The 16,517-nt window shown below is 57.4% G+C and overlaps 1 protein-coding gene across 1 annotated transcript in view; it reads right to left on the reverse strand.

Annotated features, from left to right (window-relative positions):
• NUDCD3 (NudC domain containing 3) overlaps nucleotides 1-16,517 on the reverse strand; it is a 32,093-nt gene that overhangs the window by 1,747 nt on the left and 13,829 nt on the right. Inside the window, exons 3-4 of the mRNA XM_030035436.2 lie at nucleotides 11,194-11,326; nucleotides 6,364-6,507 (exon numbers count right to left, since the gene is read on the reverse strand). Of these exons, the coding sequence (XP_029891296.1) occupies nucleotides 6,364-6,507; nucleotides 11,194-11,326 (277 nt within the window). The remainder of the gene's footprint in view (nucleotides 1-6,363; nucleotides 6,508-11,193; nucleotides 11,327-16,517) is intronic.

Genomic DNA, 16,517 nt, shown 5'->3' on the forward strand with positions numbered 1-16,517 from the left:
GCCGGCTCGTCTGCAGCCACCCAGGAGCCAAGAGGGTGGGGACCTGTCAGACGAAGAGGCCCTAGCCTGGCAGAGCCTGGGGCCAGGGCTCCCAGCATCGCAGCGCTGTGATTTTGTGTTTCGCTAACCCAGAAGGAGCCCTCGCCTTGGCTCCCCCCGGGGCTCGCTCCGTGGGCGGGAGCGTGGGCAGCAAAGGAGGCAAAAATGTTGCCCGCCGCTCCATGCCGCCTCTGCTCGCTGCCAGCACCTGCCTCCCATGGCACTGTGGCTCGTCAGCCAGCCCCGGAGGGATGGTTCGAGGAGAGGGGACATCCCCTCGCCTCCAGCCAACATCCTCACTGGCAAAAGCTGCTGGCCGTAGCCGTGGGCCTCGCCGACGCACGAGCAGCGCCTTGCATGGAGCCGGATGGCTGGAGGAGCTGTGCCGGGTGCCAGCGAGTGCCGGCGTGACTGTGGGGCATCCCACAACGGGAACCCCGACTTGTTTTTTTTTTTTGCCAGGAGGGGTGGGCTTCTTTCTCTGTATTACTTTAGCAATAATCCCAGCAGAAAGGAAGATTCATGGCGTTCATCGTCCTCTCTGCAAAATCATCAATAAAGGCAGACAATACAATTTACTCAAACCTCCCTGGAAGCTCAACAGCTCTGGAGAGGAAAACACAGGCAGCCATTAAAGTTACAGAGCCGGGTGTCTCTCTGTGGTGCAAAGAAAAGGAACCAATTAATACAGGAGGGGGTGGCTGGGGCTTAATCCTTCTGGGAGAGCAGAGCCAGTAAAATATTCCAGCTCGGGGAAGGCGTTAGTTTTTCCAGCTAGACAGGCGTGCTCGTTCTCCTCTTAATTGCACAGTTCCACTTTCGAGGGGAGGAAGAGCTGCTGAGGGTTTGCTTGTGGGCTTCCCAACCCTGGGTGGGCAGACGGGGGAACGGCAAGCTCCCCTGGGAACGTCGTGCCCTCAGCGGGCGAGATGAGCTGTGGGTCAGCAGGCCCGGCCAGCCCAGGGCTGTGGCAGGAGCACCCTCCAGGCTTCTCTGGGTTTGAAACAAGAGGAATGCCCCACAGTGCCACCGGTGAGGTGTGAGCTTCCCCGGCGATGGCTTTAGTGTGAGGCATGCTCTCAGGGCATCGCTGCCAAGTGCGTACAGCAAGGCCCCGCATGGTACGTCCCCACCGGAGCCAGGCTGGCAGCAGAGGGATGAAGAGACGCCGGAGGACTTTGTGGTTTATCAGGCATCACCCCACCTCCATCCCAGAGCACCACCCCACCTCCATCCCAGAGCACCACCCCACCTCCATCCCAGAGCACCAGGGGAAGGAAAACCCATCCCCTCTACCTTCCCTACCAAATCCCCTTCTTCCCCCGGCACTCCACCACCATCCCTCACTACCTGCAGACCCCAGGGCACCCCGACAGAGCCACAGACCAGGTGGGAAACATCCACAAGACCTGAATCCCCCTCATCCACAGACCACCCCCGGCGAAAGACAGCAGAGCTGCTGCCGTGAGCGCCAGACCGGGGATCCTTTCCTCCTCCCCGCCCCATGCGTGGCCCTCGCTTTATTTACCGCATACTGTTTCCCACCCTGCTGGGAAGACAGAATTATTCATTTCCTCGCCAGCTTTTCTGCGGTGCGCATCACTACAGCACTGAGTGCTTTGCAAACAATAATTAATTAACCTCTGCAGCTCGCCTTGTGCGCACAGGGGAATTCACTCATCCCCCTTTATTCCAGGGGGAGAGACGCAAAAGTGGAACTCGGTCCGAGACAGGAGCCCCACTTTCCAACACAAGCCTCTGAAATGCCCACGGGCCAGGGCAAAGCTTTCTCTGTCACCCTGAGTTTCGGGTTTTGTGGTTCAAAGTGGTGCTGGAGCACTCGCCGCAGACAGGTCTGACCTCCAGGATGGGGAGCACGGGCTCAGGCTGATTCTCGGACATGTTTCTGCCAACAGTCTCCATTGATTCAGCCCAGCGCTCAGCTGGGCACCTGGGCTATGAGAGCTTGTGGTGATGGGGACGTGGGCTGGAGCCTCACCGAGCGCTTGGGTGCAAGAAGGTTGAGGTAAGGGAGAGCCGAGAGACCATGGCAGATCTCTGGGCTCAGCCCAGGCAGGGTGATGGCCTGTGAGTGCCAGCCCTCACCCACTCACCCACGGAGGAAGGCTCCAGCGCTCGACCGACAGCACCATGCAAGGCTGCACATTTCCTCGTGGAGTGCTCCAGAAACCCCGGGGGGCTCCAGGAGGGAGCAGGGCTTTTTTCACAAGGACAAATCTCAACCTGATTATGTTTTGCACTTCAAGACAAGGCAAAAGCTTTGCCCGCGCTTGAAGCTGCCGCTACAAGTTTCTCAGCCAACAGCTCAGCCCGAACCTCCAGGGTCATAGAAATGCTGGTGGCCGTTTGCCAGAGGAAGGATCGGGTCCCTGCAGCGTGCCTGGCCTCTCAGTCAGACTTTGGCTCTGCTTTTTAGGCTGGCCAGTACCGAAGGGCCCTCTGGGCTGTAGGGAGACCCTTCACCCCCAGCCGAAGGTGTAAAAGCCCAGCAGAGCCTTTTGGGGCTCACAGGGAGGCAGGAACAGCCTCTGCAACAGTGGCCTGAGGAGAGGGAGGCTTGCAGGGGGGACATCCTTGCTGCTGTATCTGAAGCTGGCAGTGTCCTCATGCCACAGCGCTCACGTTCCCAAAGCTGGTGTCCGAGACGTGAGCTGTCAGCCACGAGGGGAAAGGGCTGTTCCCACGCTGGCACGCACAGCAAGGCACAGGGGCCAGGCGAGGATAGATCATAAGGAGGATCGCTGCAGGCGGAGATGGGCACGCGGCAGGGATGGGACACTCGGCAGGCACGTCTGTGGCCAGGAGGGATCCTCCAGTAGCACACGAAGAGGGTGACAGGCATCATCTGCATGGATGCGGTGTCATGTCACACCTTCACGCCCTGCCGGGAAGGTCACAACCCTTCGTCGCTGGTGCTGGGCTTTGTCATAGCACGAGGTTTCTTCCCCGATTCTAAATACCTTGTCAGAGCTGGAGAGATGCTGCCAAGGGATAAAAGTAGGTCTTGGAAACACAACCTCTCATCACCTGCTTTCCTTCTGGAACAATAGCAGCCGTCGCCCCAAAAGTCAGCGGGAGATGTTTAGGGGTTATGGAGGAGGCAGCAGGCAATGTCGGGAGGGCAGGGTGCCAGGAGGGCACCACAGATTATTATTAACTTGGCCTCACGGCTCATGACATGACAAGCTGAAGGCTGCAATAGCTGTTCAAGGCAGGACTTGGTGACAAAAGCCCAAGCATGGATAACAAATGCCAGAGAGGAGGAGAAAAAGAGAGGGAACAGGGAAAAAAATCCTCAACAACGAAAATAATCCCAAAATGTGTTGTGCACAACACCCAGCGGAGATTTCTAAAAACAGCTCGTGCGAAGTTATTTTAATCTCACTTTTGACAAGCGAGCGGGGTGTGAGAGAGAAGGGAGAGCACAGGGATTATACCCGGGACCGGGGCTTCGGTGCAGCACCGCAGGCAGGGACACGAGCCTGGGACACCAGAGCCCCCGCTGTGTGTTGTGGGCATCGGCAGAGCGCTCCGCTTCGAAATGATGCCCGCTGGGCTTCTGCGCGGCCGGGCTGTCGTACAAACCGCAAGCGTGCCAAAGGACAAGATGGGAAACACATTGGTGCTCAGCCCAGGTGCCAGCAGGGAGAACCTCATGGAGCAGGAGGGAAAAGGCAGACCGGTCTCTGAGCACTGGGAAGAGGGGAGCACTGGGGCTGCTGGAGAGTGGGCAGACGTGCAGCGAGGAGAAATTGGTAGGAACACCAGACGGGGTGGGGAAAGCAGCGCTGGGGTGCGTTATAGGGCAAATTAACCTTCTTAGGATAAGAGCTGGGGGGAGAAGGGAGGCCAGTTAATGAGAGCCCGTGAATGGCCGTCCCAGAAGGGAGCTGAGCATGGGGCAGGGGAAGCCAAGGAGGTGAAAGGCGGCTGTAACAGCAGCCCTGAGAGCACAGGGATCTCGATGATCCTTGACGCGTCCTGAAAGAGCCGATGGGACTCAACAGCCTCTCTGCACAGAACTGGGACTTTCCCAGATGGACAAGACCAAACAGGAGAGATTTCACTTTCTTGGCGCATGGATCAAGATCTGCCCACAGGGATTGCCTCAACTCACAGACCACAAAAACATGAGCATGCACAGGTTTTTCTCTGGACAGAGTCGCCGAGGTGCCCCAAGCAGTAACCAAGGTGGCCAGGATCTCCTCGGATGGCTCCGGCACTGGCACTGGGTGAGTTCAGTTTCGGCTGAATCTCCACCCTGCCTGTCCCCTGGGTCCTGGGGAGGGAAGCCACGTGGCACCTTGTGGCACCTTGCAGGACAAAGACATTCCCGACTGCCGCATTCGGAGTTCACACGGAGCTGCGCAACATGTGGACGCACAAACTCGGGTACAGAAAGGGCCCGTACACCCCGTCAGCCCTGCAATCAAACCCAAACGGGCTCCTGTCCGGTCTCCTCCCAGGTGCTGAACAAAGCAATTCATTAACACATGGCTGGTTGTCTCCTGATGAATGAATCGGGAGGAGTCACAAACCACTTTTGGCTACTCTGCGCATGGAAAAAGGAGATGCTCTCGGGCGAGAATTACTCACTCTGCTCCAGTTACCTTACAATTCTTCAAGCGAAATTTCATCCCACCATCAATATGTTGGCAGCCAGCTGGAGATCCTCACAACCCCGCGCTCGTGCTAATTGAAGGCAAGACCCAGCTCTAGGGTTGGAGGTAATGGGACCGCTCCCCGCACTGCCCGCGGCCGCTCCAGAAGGCCCCTAGTCTCGCTCCACCCACGCGCCGTTCCCATCCTCCTCCAGCACCGGGTATTTAACAAACATTGCCTCCCTTGCTGATCCTGGGAACACCCATCAGGGACTCCCATCCGCGCCGTGGAGCAGCCAGCCGTTGGGCCACCTCCTCTTGAATGGTTTACTCCTTCCCAGGGTTGCTCCTCTTCCCAGATCAGCTAATTTTCAAGAAGCTTAAGAACATTTAAAAAATGCAGGTTAATGATGCCACCACCTCCTTTTTCACATCCTTTCAACGGCCTAACGGAGTCAGAGAAGCTCCTCTCTGTTGCAGGGACCTCACCCTTTTGGTACCACTCTGTCATCCCGGGGTACATCCATACAGATCTGCGGTGGCCAGGCAGCGCCCGCACAGCCTCCCCACGCACCACCCTCAGCACTGCTACCTCTGGCAGCACATTCCCACTTGACTTCCCGCTGCGGGGGCTTGGCTTTGGGTGCCTGTGTGCTGCCACCCTTGTGACACGGGGTGGAAGGCTTGAAGCCCGCTCCCTCCCTTGCAGGGACGGTGCTGCCTGCACAGGGTCGGGAACCGCCTCACCTGCCTGACCCAGGCAGCTGGCATCCCCTCCTGGGGCTCATGACAGCCTTGAGACTCCTAAAACTCTTCTGGGAAAGCCTCTGGATGGAAAAGGAGAGGGCAAAGATGGCCACAGGTGGCAAAACCCCACTGCTGGCACAATCCTGGCCCCAAAACTCACCCAGGAGTTTGGCAACCATTTGACACTCGAGATCTCAGGCTGATGGGCAGCAACACAACCCCTAGGACAGCTTCGGCTGTGGACACAGCCCCGGGACAGCAGAATTCACACTCTCAGCCTGGACATTTGGAGCACACCAGAAAGGAGTCATGAGGCTGGGAACACACTGCTGGGCATCAACAGCCCCCAAACCACCTCGACAGGGAAGATTTGTGGTACAGAGGTGGCAGGCACACAGCAAGCCACGGTGCCTCCTGAAGGCAAACACAGAAGTAGCCACAGCGACCACTTCAAACAGGATAAGGAAGAAACCCAAGGCAGGACAGAAATGAATGGCATGGAACAGGCATCTGCTGGGATGCTGGGGAAGGACCGGGGCCAGGAGAGTCAGAGCACAAAGCCAGCAAGGACAACTGCACAGCACTGGCACCACAGTGCAGTGCCATGGCCTCTATCTGCTGGCAGACCCTGCGTGCCGGGATCAGGAGACAGTGACCATCTCTAGGTAACAGATGTGCTCCCACCACCGCAGGCTGGAGCTCGGGGACCCTCCTTGCCCAACCCGATGGATGTGTTGCTCTGCCAACACCCCGTTGCCGCTCACCCCAAGGGGCAGCTCAGGGGCTGAAGGCAGGGCACAGCACACAGGCAAGGGCAGAGCGAGATGGACATTGGATGGGGAAAGCCAGACGTGCAGATCTGGCTCAAACTTCCAGCTGCTCTAGTTTTCCAGGTCAAGCCCAGCGGAGCTGCAAGCCAAGGTGCGGAGACACAGCTGACGTGGACCACCCTTACCAAAACACACTTCCCTGGCTCCAGGCTCCAGAGGGAACTCTCTGTGTTGATCTTGTGGGTGAGTTTCCCTTCCATGAGGACGCGCTGGCTGCTCCCTTCCAGCACCGCTACGCGAATCGCGCCGCTGCTGATATCCACAGAGACCTGGAAACACAGAGAGAGAAAATAATCAGGAAGATTCCTGCTTGACCTCTTGCTGTGCTAGTTGGGGTGCGGGGTCAAGTGCACTCGCTGGGGCTGAAAGAGAGAGAAGAGCTTTCAGACCTGCATGTAGCAGGAGGGTAGGAATCCCACTGTCATTTCAGAGCAAATAGCAACAGCTTGGAGGAGAAAGGAAACCTCTCTAGGGAATGAAAGGCAGCAGGGCCCAGCAGACGGAACCCTAGGATTCGAGGCAACTGGTTCTGCCACTGCAACTGCCCCGTGCCTCAGTTTCCCCACAGAGAAAACCAGCAACGCTACAGGCCTCCTCCATACAGCGCTCAAAGGTTGGACGCCCACTTGCTGAGACCGAGCTCTTTAGGAGCACAGTGGGTGCCTGGCCATCACCATGATGAGCTGGGCATGGGTGTGTGTCTTCCTGGGGGCTGAGCGCTTTCCTACCGAGCAGAAGCAATTTGGGGATTTCTACAGTAGGAAGGGCTGCAGCAGCTCATCCCCCCTTCTGCTGCACCGCACCAAAAGCACACTCCTTGGCTCCATTTCTGCCGCCAGAGCCAGCACTGGGCTCAGCCCAGGCCTCCCGTCGGGCATGCGAGGAGGGGCTGCGTGCAGGAGGGACGCTGCAGCACAGCTCCCCTTCTCCCCACCACGGGGGTGAGGGGACCAGGCAGCTTCGTCCCCAGGAACGGGGTCAGCTCCCGCCTGTAGCAGCCATATGGGGAACCCTGCTCTGACCTGCCATGGAGGTGACATGGCTCTCCCCCGGGGAGACAGAGGCAGACTGCTACTTTGCTGCATGACACGCAGTACCCTCGGTCTCCGGAGAGACCATATGCTCTCTCCTTTCCCCTTCGGCCCTGAGCTGCCACCAGCAGAGAGCCCAAGCCAGGCTGGGGGGACTAAGGGAGGACCTGTCTGGGAAGGGGCAGGTTTGTGGCCCCCAACGCTGCCCTGTCTCTGGCCTGAGAGGAGGAGACTGCAGTGAGATTTGCCTGCATTCTCTCCCAGAGTTCCCCCAGATCTTCCTCCCGCTCTGCAGATCTCATTTGAAATGTTATTACATTATCCATTACCTAGGAGATTTCCAGTGGCTCACTAGCTCCACGCAGGCAACAGACAGGCAAAGCTCCTCCAGCTGGGGAGGGCACCACGGCTGCATCTGATTGATGCCACCCAGATAAAGCCCCCAAACCTGCTGTGTGTGAAAGGGAGCTGCCAGGGCTTTGACAGGAGCGGAGGAGGCCCAGCACACACAGCACAGGGTGACACCAGGACTGAGCTCTGATGCCAGCAGCTGGGAGCAGGACCATGGTCGCAGGGGATCGGGGAAGGGACGCAAGCTCCGCAAGCTCCGGCTCTGCCAGATGGGAGAGGACAACTGGCTTTCACCCAGCACGTGGCTGCAGACAGCCTCTGCGAAAGCAGCTCCTCCTGAATGGGAAACATCTCCAGAGAGGCTGCAGCATGGAGCAGCTTCCTCCAGCCCAGGGCTGAGGCCTCACGGCAGGGACGAGGTGCAGGGATGAGGCTCTGCTCTCCGCCACCACCGACTGCCCTGGTGCCCGGGCACAAGGACAGTGTGGCTGATGTTAGGGTCTCAGCATGGCACAAGGCCTGCCCAGAAAGGGTCAAGGGGAAAAAAGCAAGGTGACCCCCAAGTCACCTTCTGTGGGGGCTTCTTTGGGGCATGGAGGGCCAGGGAGGCTGGAGATACGGAAGGCAGACACAGCATCGCAGCTGTGGGATCCACGGGGACAGGAGCAATCAAATGTGAGAGGGGTTTTACTCCAAGGTGGCTGCACAAGACAGCTGGTGGGGCTGAGGGACATCTTTGAGGCGGCTCCGGGTCCAGCAGGGCATTAGGAGAGGGAGCGGAGAAACCCAAATGGAAGAAGAGATCCAAACCAGGCAGCCTTAACCCAGCCATTTCGCTACACAACCAGCCAGCACAAGAAGCAATCACAACACCTGCTTCTACCTGCAGCCAACAAAAAGGTCCTCTTGGCACGCCAGCCCACCAGGAGTGGTGACAGGGGACAGGAGCAAAGCATGCACTGCTGGAGAGCCTTGATCCCCCTTGAGCGGAGAGAAATGTCCAAGAGGACTCATGTGTGCATGTGGTAGTGCCTGGTGAACACAGGGTTTGGTGCACGTGGGCAGTGGCTCCTTTTCAGGTGCCTTGGTGGAAAAACCGTCTCTGCTCACCATCCCCACTCCACCCGGGAAGGTGGCTGCGCTCTCCAAGGGGCTGCCCTCCCTCCCTCCGCCCCCCACCACCCGAACCGTTCCGCCATGCTGTGCGCAGGGCATGCATGGCTGGCAAAACCGGGGTTTGCCAGAACCAGGGATGGACAGCCCACACCTGACCCCAGGCAGCAGCTGGGGGGAAGCCAAGGGTGATCCCATGGGAAACACACTGCCCTCGCAGCGCAGCCATGAGCTGGGGCACCCCAGGGGCTCCAAGGCTGCTTGTCCCCCACCATGTGCTCCCCACAAGCACCTCTGCCCCCGAAAATGCCTGGCTCTCCTGGAGCTCATGAGGAAACCTAGATCTCGGCTCTCTGCCGTGGCTTTCCACCACAGTAATTTCTGTGCACACTAAAACGCCCACACCCGCCCACGCGAATCAAACAAGCAAACACAAACCTATGAAGGAATCTAGCTCGTCTCCTCTGAGCCAGGCAAAAAGAGAGGCTTGTTGTCATTATCTCTATTTAAGTGCTCGGGAAGTGCTCAGATGCATGGGCCCCTGTTGTGCCTGTAAGTACATCAGAGAGGTGGAGACCACAGAGGAAGATGCTCCCACCTACCCCATTGCCCATTCCTGCTCCACGGACACTTTTTTGGAGCTCCATACAAGGAAACCTTAAGCTCGCCCGAGAGAAAATGTGCCATAGCAACAGCCTGAATCCAAAAAAGTGTCATAAGGAAGATTTTGAGCAGCATTAGAGCTGGGCGCGCTCTGCACCCAGGGACCAAACGGGAGATTTTTAATCTCGCCTTGGCAGGCAGCAGCCAAAAACCTGATAATTTTTTAAAAAGATGAAGCTGTGTGGTGAATGTAGGGGAACGCTTCTCTTTTGCAGGAACCCATCATCAACACATCCAAAGTCCATCGAGCTTTAAAATGGCTCTGAACCATCCTGCTTTGGCCTGTGACGCAGCCTATCTGCTTCCAGTCCCCTGAGGCTGGAAGAGATTTAAAGAATCACTCTAAAATGAAAAGTTGGCTGCCAAGAGGAGCCCCAAGAGGGATGTATGAACCAAATACCAGGAGATGCCTTGCAAGGATGAGGAAAGTCCGACATCTGAACAATCGATTGCCCCGAGAGGGCAGCGTAGGCAGAAACTGGGGCCAGGGCAGGCAGAGCCACACCACAGGCAACTGCGTGGGAAGGAGCTGCCTGATAATCACCCCCACTGACACACAGGGGCTCTTCCGCAGCGACGGCATAGCCTCGAGTTGAGGGAAAGGTCCCGTCCCAGCTCCTCCAAGCAGGGTCCCCACACCTCTGGGTCGCAAAGGATGGGGCAGACAAAGCCTGGTACGCTTTTTTTTGGCAAGAACACAACTTCCCTGGCACAAAAGGCACTTCCCTGGGCAGGGAGAGCCATTGTGACCGCAATACAATGCAGAGGGATGGAACATCCGTCTGGACGCCCTCAAATCTTTCCAAGAAACAGCCTGGGTTTGTTTTAGAGACCCACTGGGAGAGATGCATCTCCTGGTCCCCCTGCTGTCCCCATGGCAGCCGTTTGCTCCCTCACCCCTCTGGTGCGGGTTGCTGCTGCCAATTACACTCTTTTGGCATGATCAGGAGCTGTGTAGGCTGGAGCCAGTGAAAAAACCCAAGCGTGCTCATTTCAGCCACCCTGGAAGCAGAGGAGAACAGGAGGTGGGGGAGCATGGACTTCCCAAATGGAAAAATACAGGATCAGCCGTGGGGAGGGCAGCATTCGGGTAAGACAGGAGAGTTCAAACTTCTGGGTCCAACTAATGCCAGCCGTGGGCACGCTCCTCTCAAGTCTCTCACCGGGAGGGAACAGAAGCGTGAAGGAAAAATTATGTGACTGCTTGTGGCCACGAGCAGAGAAAGGAAGTTCCTGCCTGAGGCAAGGAGGGAGGTGAGCCCTCCCTGCCCACGCAGGCAGCCAGGGAGAGGGTCTGGCCACTCAGCCTGCACCCCAGCCCCAGCTCTCTTCCATCCAGAGCAGGTCAAGTCTCACACGGGCTGTGTCTTCTCCAGTTCCTGAGTTCCAGAGGAGCTTCAGCAGCTCCCGCTTGCAAATGAAAGGCAGGAGACACTCCAAGCTAGAGGGAGTGACCAGGGAAGGAGCGTCCATCCCAGCCAGGCTCAGAAACCCACATGCGAGTTTGCAGTCAGTGGAAGAGGTGAGAAAAAGTGCAGAAAGTGGCATGTGGTGCCAGGGAACCCCGCAGGGGCCGGAGCAACAGGACACTGCAGTCACAACAGGAATGCAGCCAGGCTGGGACCATTGGTCCCCACTAGCCACACACCCAGCACTGGAGAAAAAGGCAGAACTGCATCCTGCTCCTTGAGTACGAAGGACAAGGAGCTTTCCTGCTCCAAACACAGCTTCCTGGGAAAGCTGGGCACCCTGAGGGAAAGGGAAATGCTGAAAGACACACCATTAAGGCTGCTTTACCTGTTTGCCTTTTACGATGTGCTTGGGCACGGGCACTTTAATCTCCAGGTCACTGTAGTCTTGGGACCAGGCATAATTCTCTCGCACAGCTCCGTTGTAGCTGTCGGGGTTTGTCTGGAACTGCTCCTGTCTCCTGGGGAGGAAGAAAGGGGTGACATGCTAAGTGTCAGATCAGAGCCTGGAGAGAGCAGGAAACCTGAGAGCAGGGTACAAGAAGCAGAAGGGCAGGGCAGAGCCTCTGCTCGGCCATCCTGCAAGCAACCCTAATGCTTCAGGCTGATGCCTAGTCTCCCTCGCTGCTGGCCCTATCTAGGAAGGAAGAAGGTTCCGGTTGGCAGCCCCAGGAAGCAGAGAGACCCCAGCCACCCTGCCTGTTGTTGGCGACCCACACACCCCTCGCTGCAGTGTGCCGCAATGCAAGTCAGGCTACTAACAGGACAACTGACAAGACACACAACAATTTGGCTGCCCAAAGGTGCAGAGCTGGCTGCTGGCTGGCTCAAGGTGCCTTCCCGGCTAACTCCACTTGAGCGCAGAGCTCCCCTTCCCCTCCACCTCCCTGCTGCATCCACCTTGCCCATCAGAGCTGGAGCAGGGGACACTGTCACATGCTGGAGGGTGTGTGTTGTCTCCTGAGTCACTGCCATGGCTGCAGAGGTGGTGGCCCATCACTGCGACCTGGGTTCACCATGAAAAAACACAGTTGGTCGTCCTCCTCCTGATTTTAGCGTATTTGGGAAAACCATCAGCTGTCATGACTGGATCAGTTGCTGACACAGAGGTGATGGACCTGCGGAGCAGAACACCTGAAGAGCCAGCCTGGCATGGCACTGCAAGGGGCCAACTGGACAAGTGGATCACAAGCAACACTTTGAGCAAAACACTGCCACTTCCAGCTGCGGAAATCTCAGGAGAAGGATGAGAAGGCAGTTGTGGGGGTAGGATGGGGTTTATCAGATCAATAAGCAATAATCAATACAGCGTTTCCAGCCAAGAAAGGAGATCTCCATCACACCCATGTCCCTTTAAACTGCTGGCAGGCTGAGGATCTATTCCATCGAAACCTCCCAGAGAGGGCTTTCAAATAAAATAAAATCTTTTCTAAAGATAGCTGCGGTGCTAACAAAAGGCAGAGTTATTTTAAAATGTTTTGATATGCACCTAGTCTTCAATCTGGAGCTGTATAAACACGGGGCTGCAGCGAGTTACGTAAGGGGGGGGGCCAGTGACGAGTGGCCCCGGGGGGCAGCCGGCCCCCCCGGGATCGCGTCTCCCCCTGCCCCGCTGTCTTCCCGACACCCCCACACCGAGGGGCCCTTGCCAGCACCGGGCGGGGGTGGCTTCCAGCAGCGTGGCGCCCTGAGGATTACGTAAGATCCATCGATTTTAATTAAATTAGGCTCTAAGACAGTCGGAGGGTGCTGTCGAAGGGACTGTGTGTACAGGCTCCCCCCCTTTTTTTTTCTCGATGGTTTCACAGGGTTTTACCTGCCCTGTTACAACCACCCGCACCCCGAGGTGGTTTTGATCCAGTTCCCCGGGCAGTGCAGGCAGCACTGGGGGGGCTGGCAGCAGCCACGGGCTCCCAGTCTCGGGCTGGCGATTTCAGGGGGCACTGCATCACTTTTTTCGGGCATCTTGGCCTTGCCTGGCGGTCGCCCATTGGGTGCCCATTACCATGGAAACGGGGTTGGCATGGCAGCGCCGAACCGGCGCTGGCGCGGGTTGGCTCCAGCTGTCGGTTTCCCAACCGCCCCCGGATCGTAGGAGTCGAACAGGCTGGAGGGCCAGAGGGGGAACGGTGCAGGCGACCAGGGTCTGCTGGGCCCCACTCTCACCCCGCGGAAAGCAAAGGAGTTGAAAGGAGGCAGCGCATCCCTGAGCATCACCTCGTGTGTCCCCAGGTCCTCACCTAGAGCCAGCCCAGCGGTGGCACCTGGCCCCGCTCTCAGGGCACAATCGTCCCAGAGACCATCCTGCCCGGGCAGCTTAGCTGGTTAAGTGCCCTCGCAGGACATGTCCCTGCACGACGGGGTCTGCACGGGCACGGCACAGGTCCACGAGGCTCCTGCCCGCCGCCCCGACTCCCTCAGGCTGGAGCAAGCATGTACGTGGCCACACGGTGAACCGGAGCACAAACCTGACTGGGGTTTAAAACCTGCTGGGTTTTTTCCTCCTAAGAGCATGCTTCCTTCTAATCAGAGTGGATCTGAGCTGTGACGCAGAGCTCACCATGCTCCTTGCCAGAGACACCAGAGAGCAGACATGTCAGCTGGGAGTCACCATCCCAAGCGCAATCAGCTCCCTGAGAGTGAGCAAAGAACCAAACAAGAACCAGCAAATGGCTATTTACTTCCAGGCTGTTCCCCCACCGGCCTTCCCTGGGAAAAGCTCGAGGGCTAAAGGGGGATGCAGCAAGCCCGTGCCCCAGCCAAGGCTTGTTAGAGCAGATGCAGAGCATCAAAGATGGGAGAAAACCCATCAGCACAAAGGCATACATGGGTAAGACGCCAGCTGCAAATGCCTCACGGCCACAGCACAGACGAATACAATCCTGGGGCAGTCGCTCACTGCCACAAAGCCACTGGGTCCATCCTTGTTGCGTCTATTCCTCGGGAGGAAAGTGCTGGGGCTGAGCAGACCCCGGCCAGGTGCGTCCTGGATGGTTTAGCCCTCCCAAGAGCTTGCCGAGCATGATTTCGTTGTCCCACGAGGGCACGAGTGGCTTCACAGCAGCCCCGGGAGACGTCAGTGTTAACTGGGTTACTTCCACAGGGAAACTGAGGCAGGACTTGCTCTGCAATGACTGTCAAACTTCTCTTTGCATGGCATTGCTACTGAACAAGCAAAAGCAGTCTTCGTCCCAGTCCTGATTGTTCCCCGCGAGACAGCTCTGTCCTCGCTCCCTCCGTGCCAGAACTAGAGCAGCACGCCAGGTGATGGAGGGACCTTTCACAGTCATCTCTGCCTCTACACACAGCTTGCTGGGATGAGCTCTGCCCTGCTGCCTTGTCCTCACAGCCCTCCCAGGCTGGCTGGGCAACACGTGCCCCAGCCAAACCATCCCCATGCTCAGCCGGCTTCAGTGGAGAGAAGTTTCCGCTCGTGCCTAAACCTCCCTCCAGCTGTGGCTGCTTGTCCCAGGGGCATGGGGACTGGCACCATCACTCCTCCGCTCCTCTCTTTTCCCTAACAGCCAGCCTGAACCCTCCAGCCCTTCCTGCAAGTCACCACGACCAATCTCTGCTCCAGACGTTCAAAATCCTTGGATGTGAAACTAATGGGGTGACTTTGTGCCCCAAAACTAGATCACAAGGGGAACTCACGAAGGTCTCAGTAAATTCCCCTGCAAGTTTAAATTCCCCTGCTCTTGAGCAAATGAGGATTCAGGGGTGACAAACACAGGCCTCAGCCTCGTTAGGTGCCTCTGACAAACGGCTGACAACTCTACCATCTCCTGGAGCAACTCTTCCTTTCCTGGATGTTTTCCAGCCAGATCCTTGCCTGGTCCAACTGTGCTTAGCACACGCCACCCTTCATGCTGGCAGTACTCAAGAAATTGGACCCAGCTCCCTGGCTGGGAGGCAGCTTCCCTCGCTGTCCGCAGGAGACGGCCCCAGCTCACAGCAAGCTGGGCCAAGCTGTGTCCCCAGACCAGAGATGGCTCTCCCGGCCAAACCTGTCCCTCGCTTCGCTTCAACAGCACCACCGTGCAGCAGGCAAGAGAATCTCCTGCATGAACACCATTGCCAGGAGACATCGCCATCCCCAGACCCACCAGGCAAAGATCAAGGCTGGATCCAGAGCGCATACGGGTTGGATGGTGATCCTCCCGGCAACCTGGTGCTAGCATAGCGGCTCCCGGTGCAATGGTCAGCTTGCCGGGATGCCGAACCACCCTCTGGGCCGGGGCAGGTGGTGGCAGGGCTGAGGAGAAGTTGGGTGAAAAAGCATCAGCTTTTAAAACCAAGGGTTTGGCACTGCGTGCACTTGGCTGCCGGGTGGTGGGGATGGTGTGGGTGGGTCTGTGTGTTCTGTCTTGTTCTATTTTTGCTCGCAATGTGTCATTTTGGGGGAGGTGAAACCTTTAACAATGCACCGTTGAGAAGCAGCCGATCTGTTTTCCACTCCTAGGAGCTGCACTGTCACCGGTACCAGAGCCATTCCCCTCGCACAGGGTCAGACCCCCGACAGCAGCAAGAGGGGGCCGGAACCCAAGGAGAGGTGGCGGTGTCACCAGGAGACGCCGCTCGAGCGAGGCTGGCTGAGGCAGAGCTGGCACCGGCATGCCAGCTGGATGCCTGAGCGTCGAGCCGCATGCCAGGCCCCATATACAGATTTCTGGGCATTTCTTATTCTGGGATTTCCGGCTCCATGGGTTGGTGATGCACGATGAGCCAAGTGATGCGGAAACAGCGACAGAGCAATCCTCTCCTCTGCGGACACTCAGCTGAAAGCATGTCCATCGTCATAGTGCAACCGCTCTGGTACCAGCTCTGTAAAAGCAGCACCGGACACAAACCAAGAGCAGGAACCAAACGCTGAAGGATTTGGTTTAATGTTTTATACGAGGAGAAGTAGGGCAGCTCACCGAGTTCCTCTTTACTGAGGATTTTTGGTGCAAGAACACAGAAGTTGAGGAATAGATACAGCATCATGGAAGCAGCCACCCTGCAGCCCAATGCTGCAGGCTGAGGGGGGGTGGAAAGGGGGGCAAGCACCATAGGAAGGAGTTAATATGGGCCTAATCCCAATGGACTTGTTTTTCTCCATAAGAAGAAGAAAAGAAAAAAATCCCAAGGATTTTCAGAGCTACTTAAGGAAACCGATCCTCTTAGCCTGGAGCATCTCAGCTTTCCAATCCAGGATCCAAGCCCTTTGGGGGAGCAGGCTGATGGAAGTGTGGGATACTTGGGTTTTGCAGAGTCAGGCACGCCACCCCGACAGCTCAGCGTCCACCACTGCTGGGACTGGGATCCTGCATCAACCGGTGCTGGTTCTTTGGCTGAGCACACCGCTGAGCTCAGGGGGGCTTCTGCACCTTGCCGGCACCACCACTGCTGAGGGCCAGTGCAGCAGATACCCTCCAGTTACTTGGCATTCACAGAAAGCTTCCTCCGGGACTGGCACTGCTGTTTGCTCTTAGTCAAGGTGAATTATTTAGGCAGCTTTAAGGAAAACGTGTCAAGCCAGTTAAGTGATGCACATGTGGAGGCGGGTGGAGAAGAGAAACAACCGCGACAGCTGAACCTGGGCGAGCAGGACTGGCTGAGGCCGAAGAGGAAGATGTGGGGAGAAAGCTGGGCTGCTGCTGTGAGACAACC

Source organism: Aquila chrysaetos, chromosome 13 (genome assembly GCF_900496995.4).
Source record: "Aquila chrysaetos chrysaetos chromosome 13, bAquChr1.4, whole genome shotgun sequence".
Classification (NCBI taxonomy): domain Eukaryota; kingdom Metazoa; phylum Chordata; class Aves; order Accipitriformes; family Accipitridae; genus Aquila; species Aquila chrysaetos.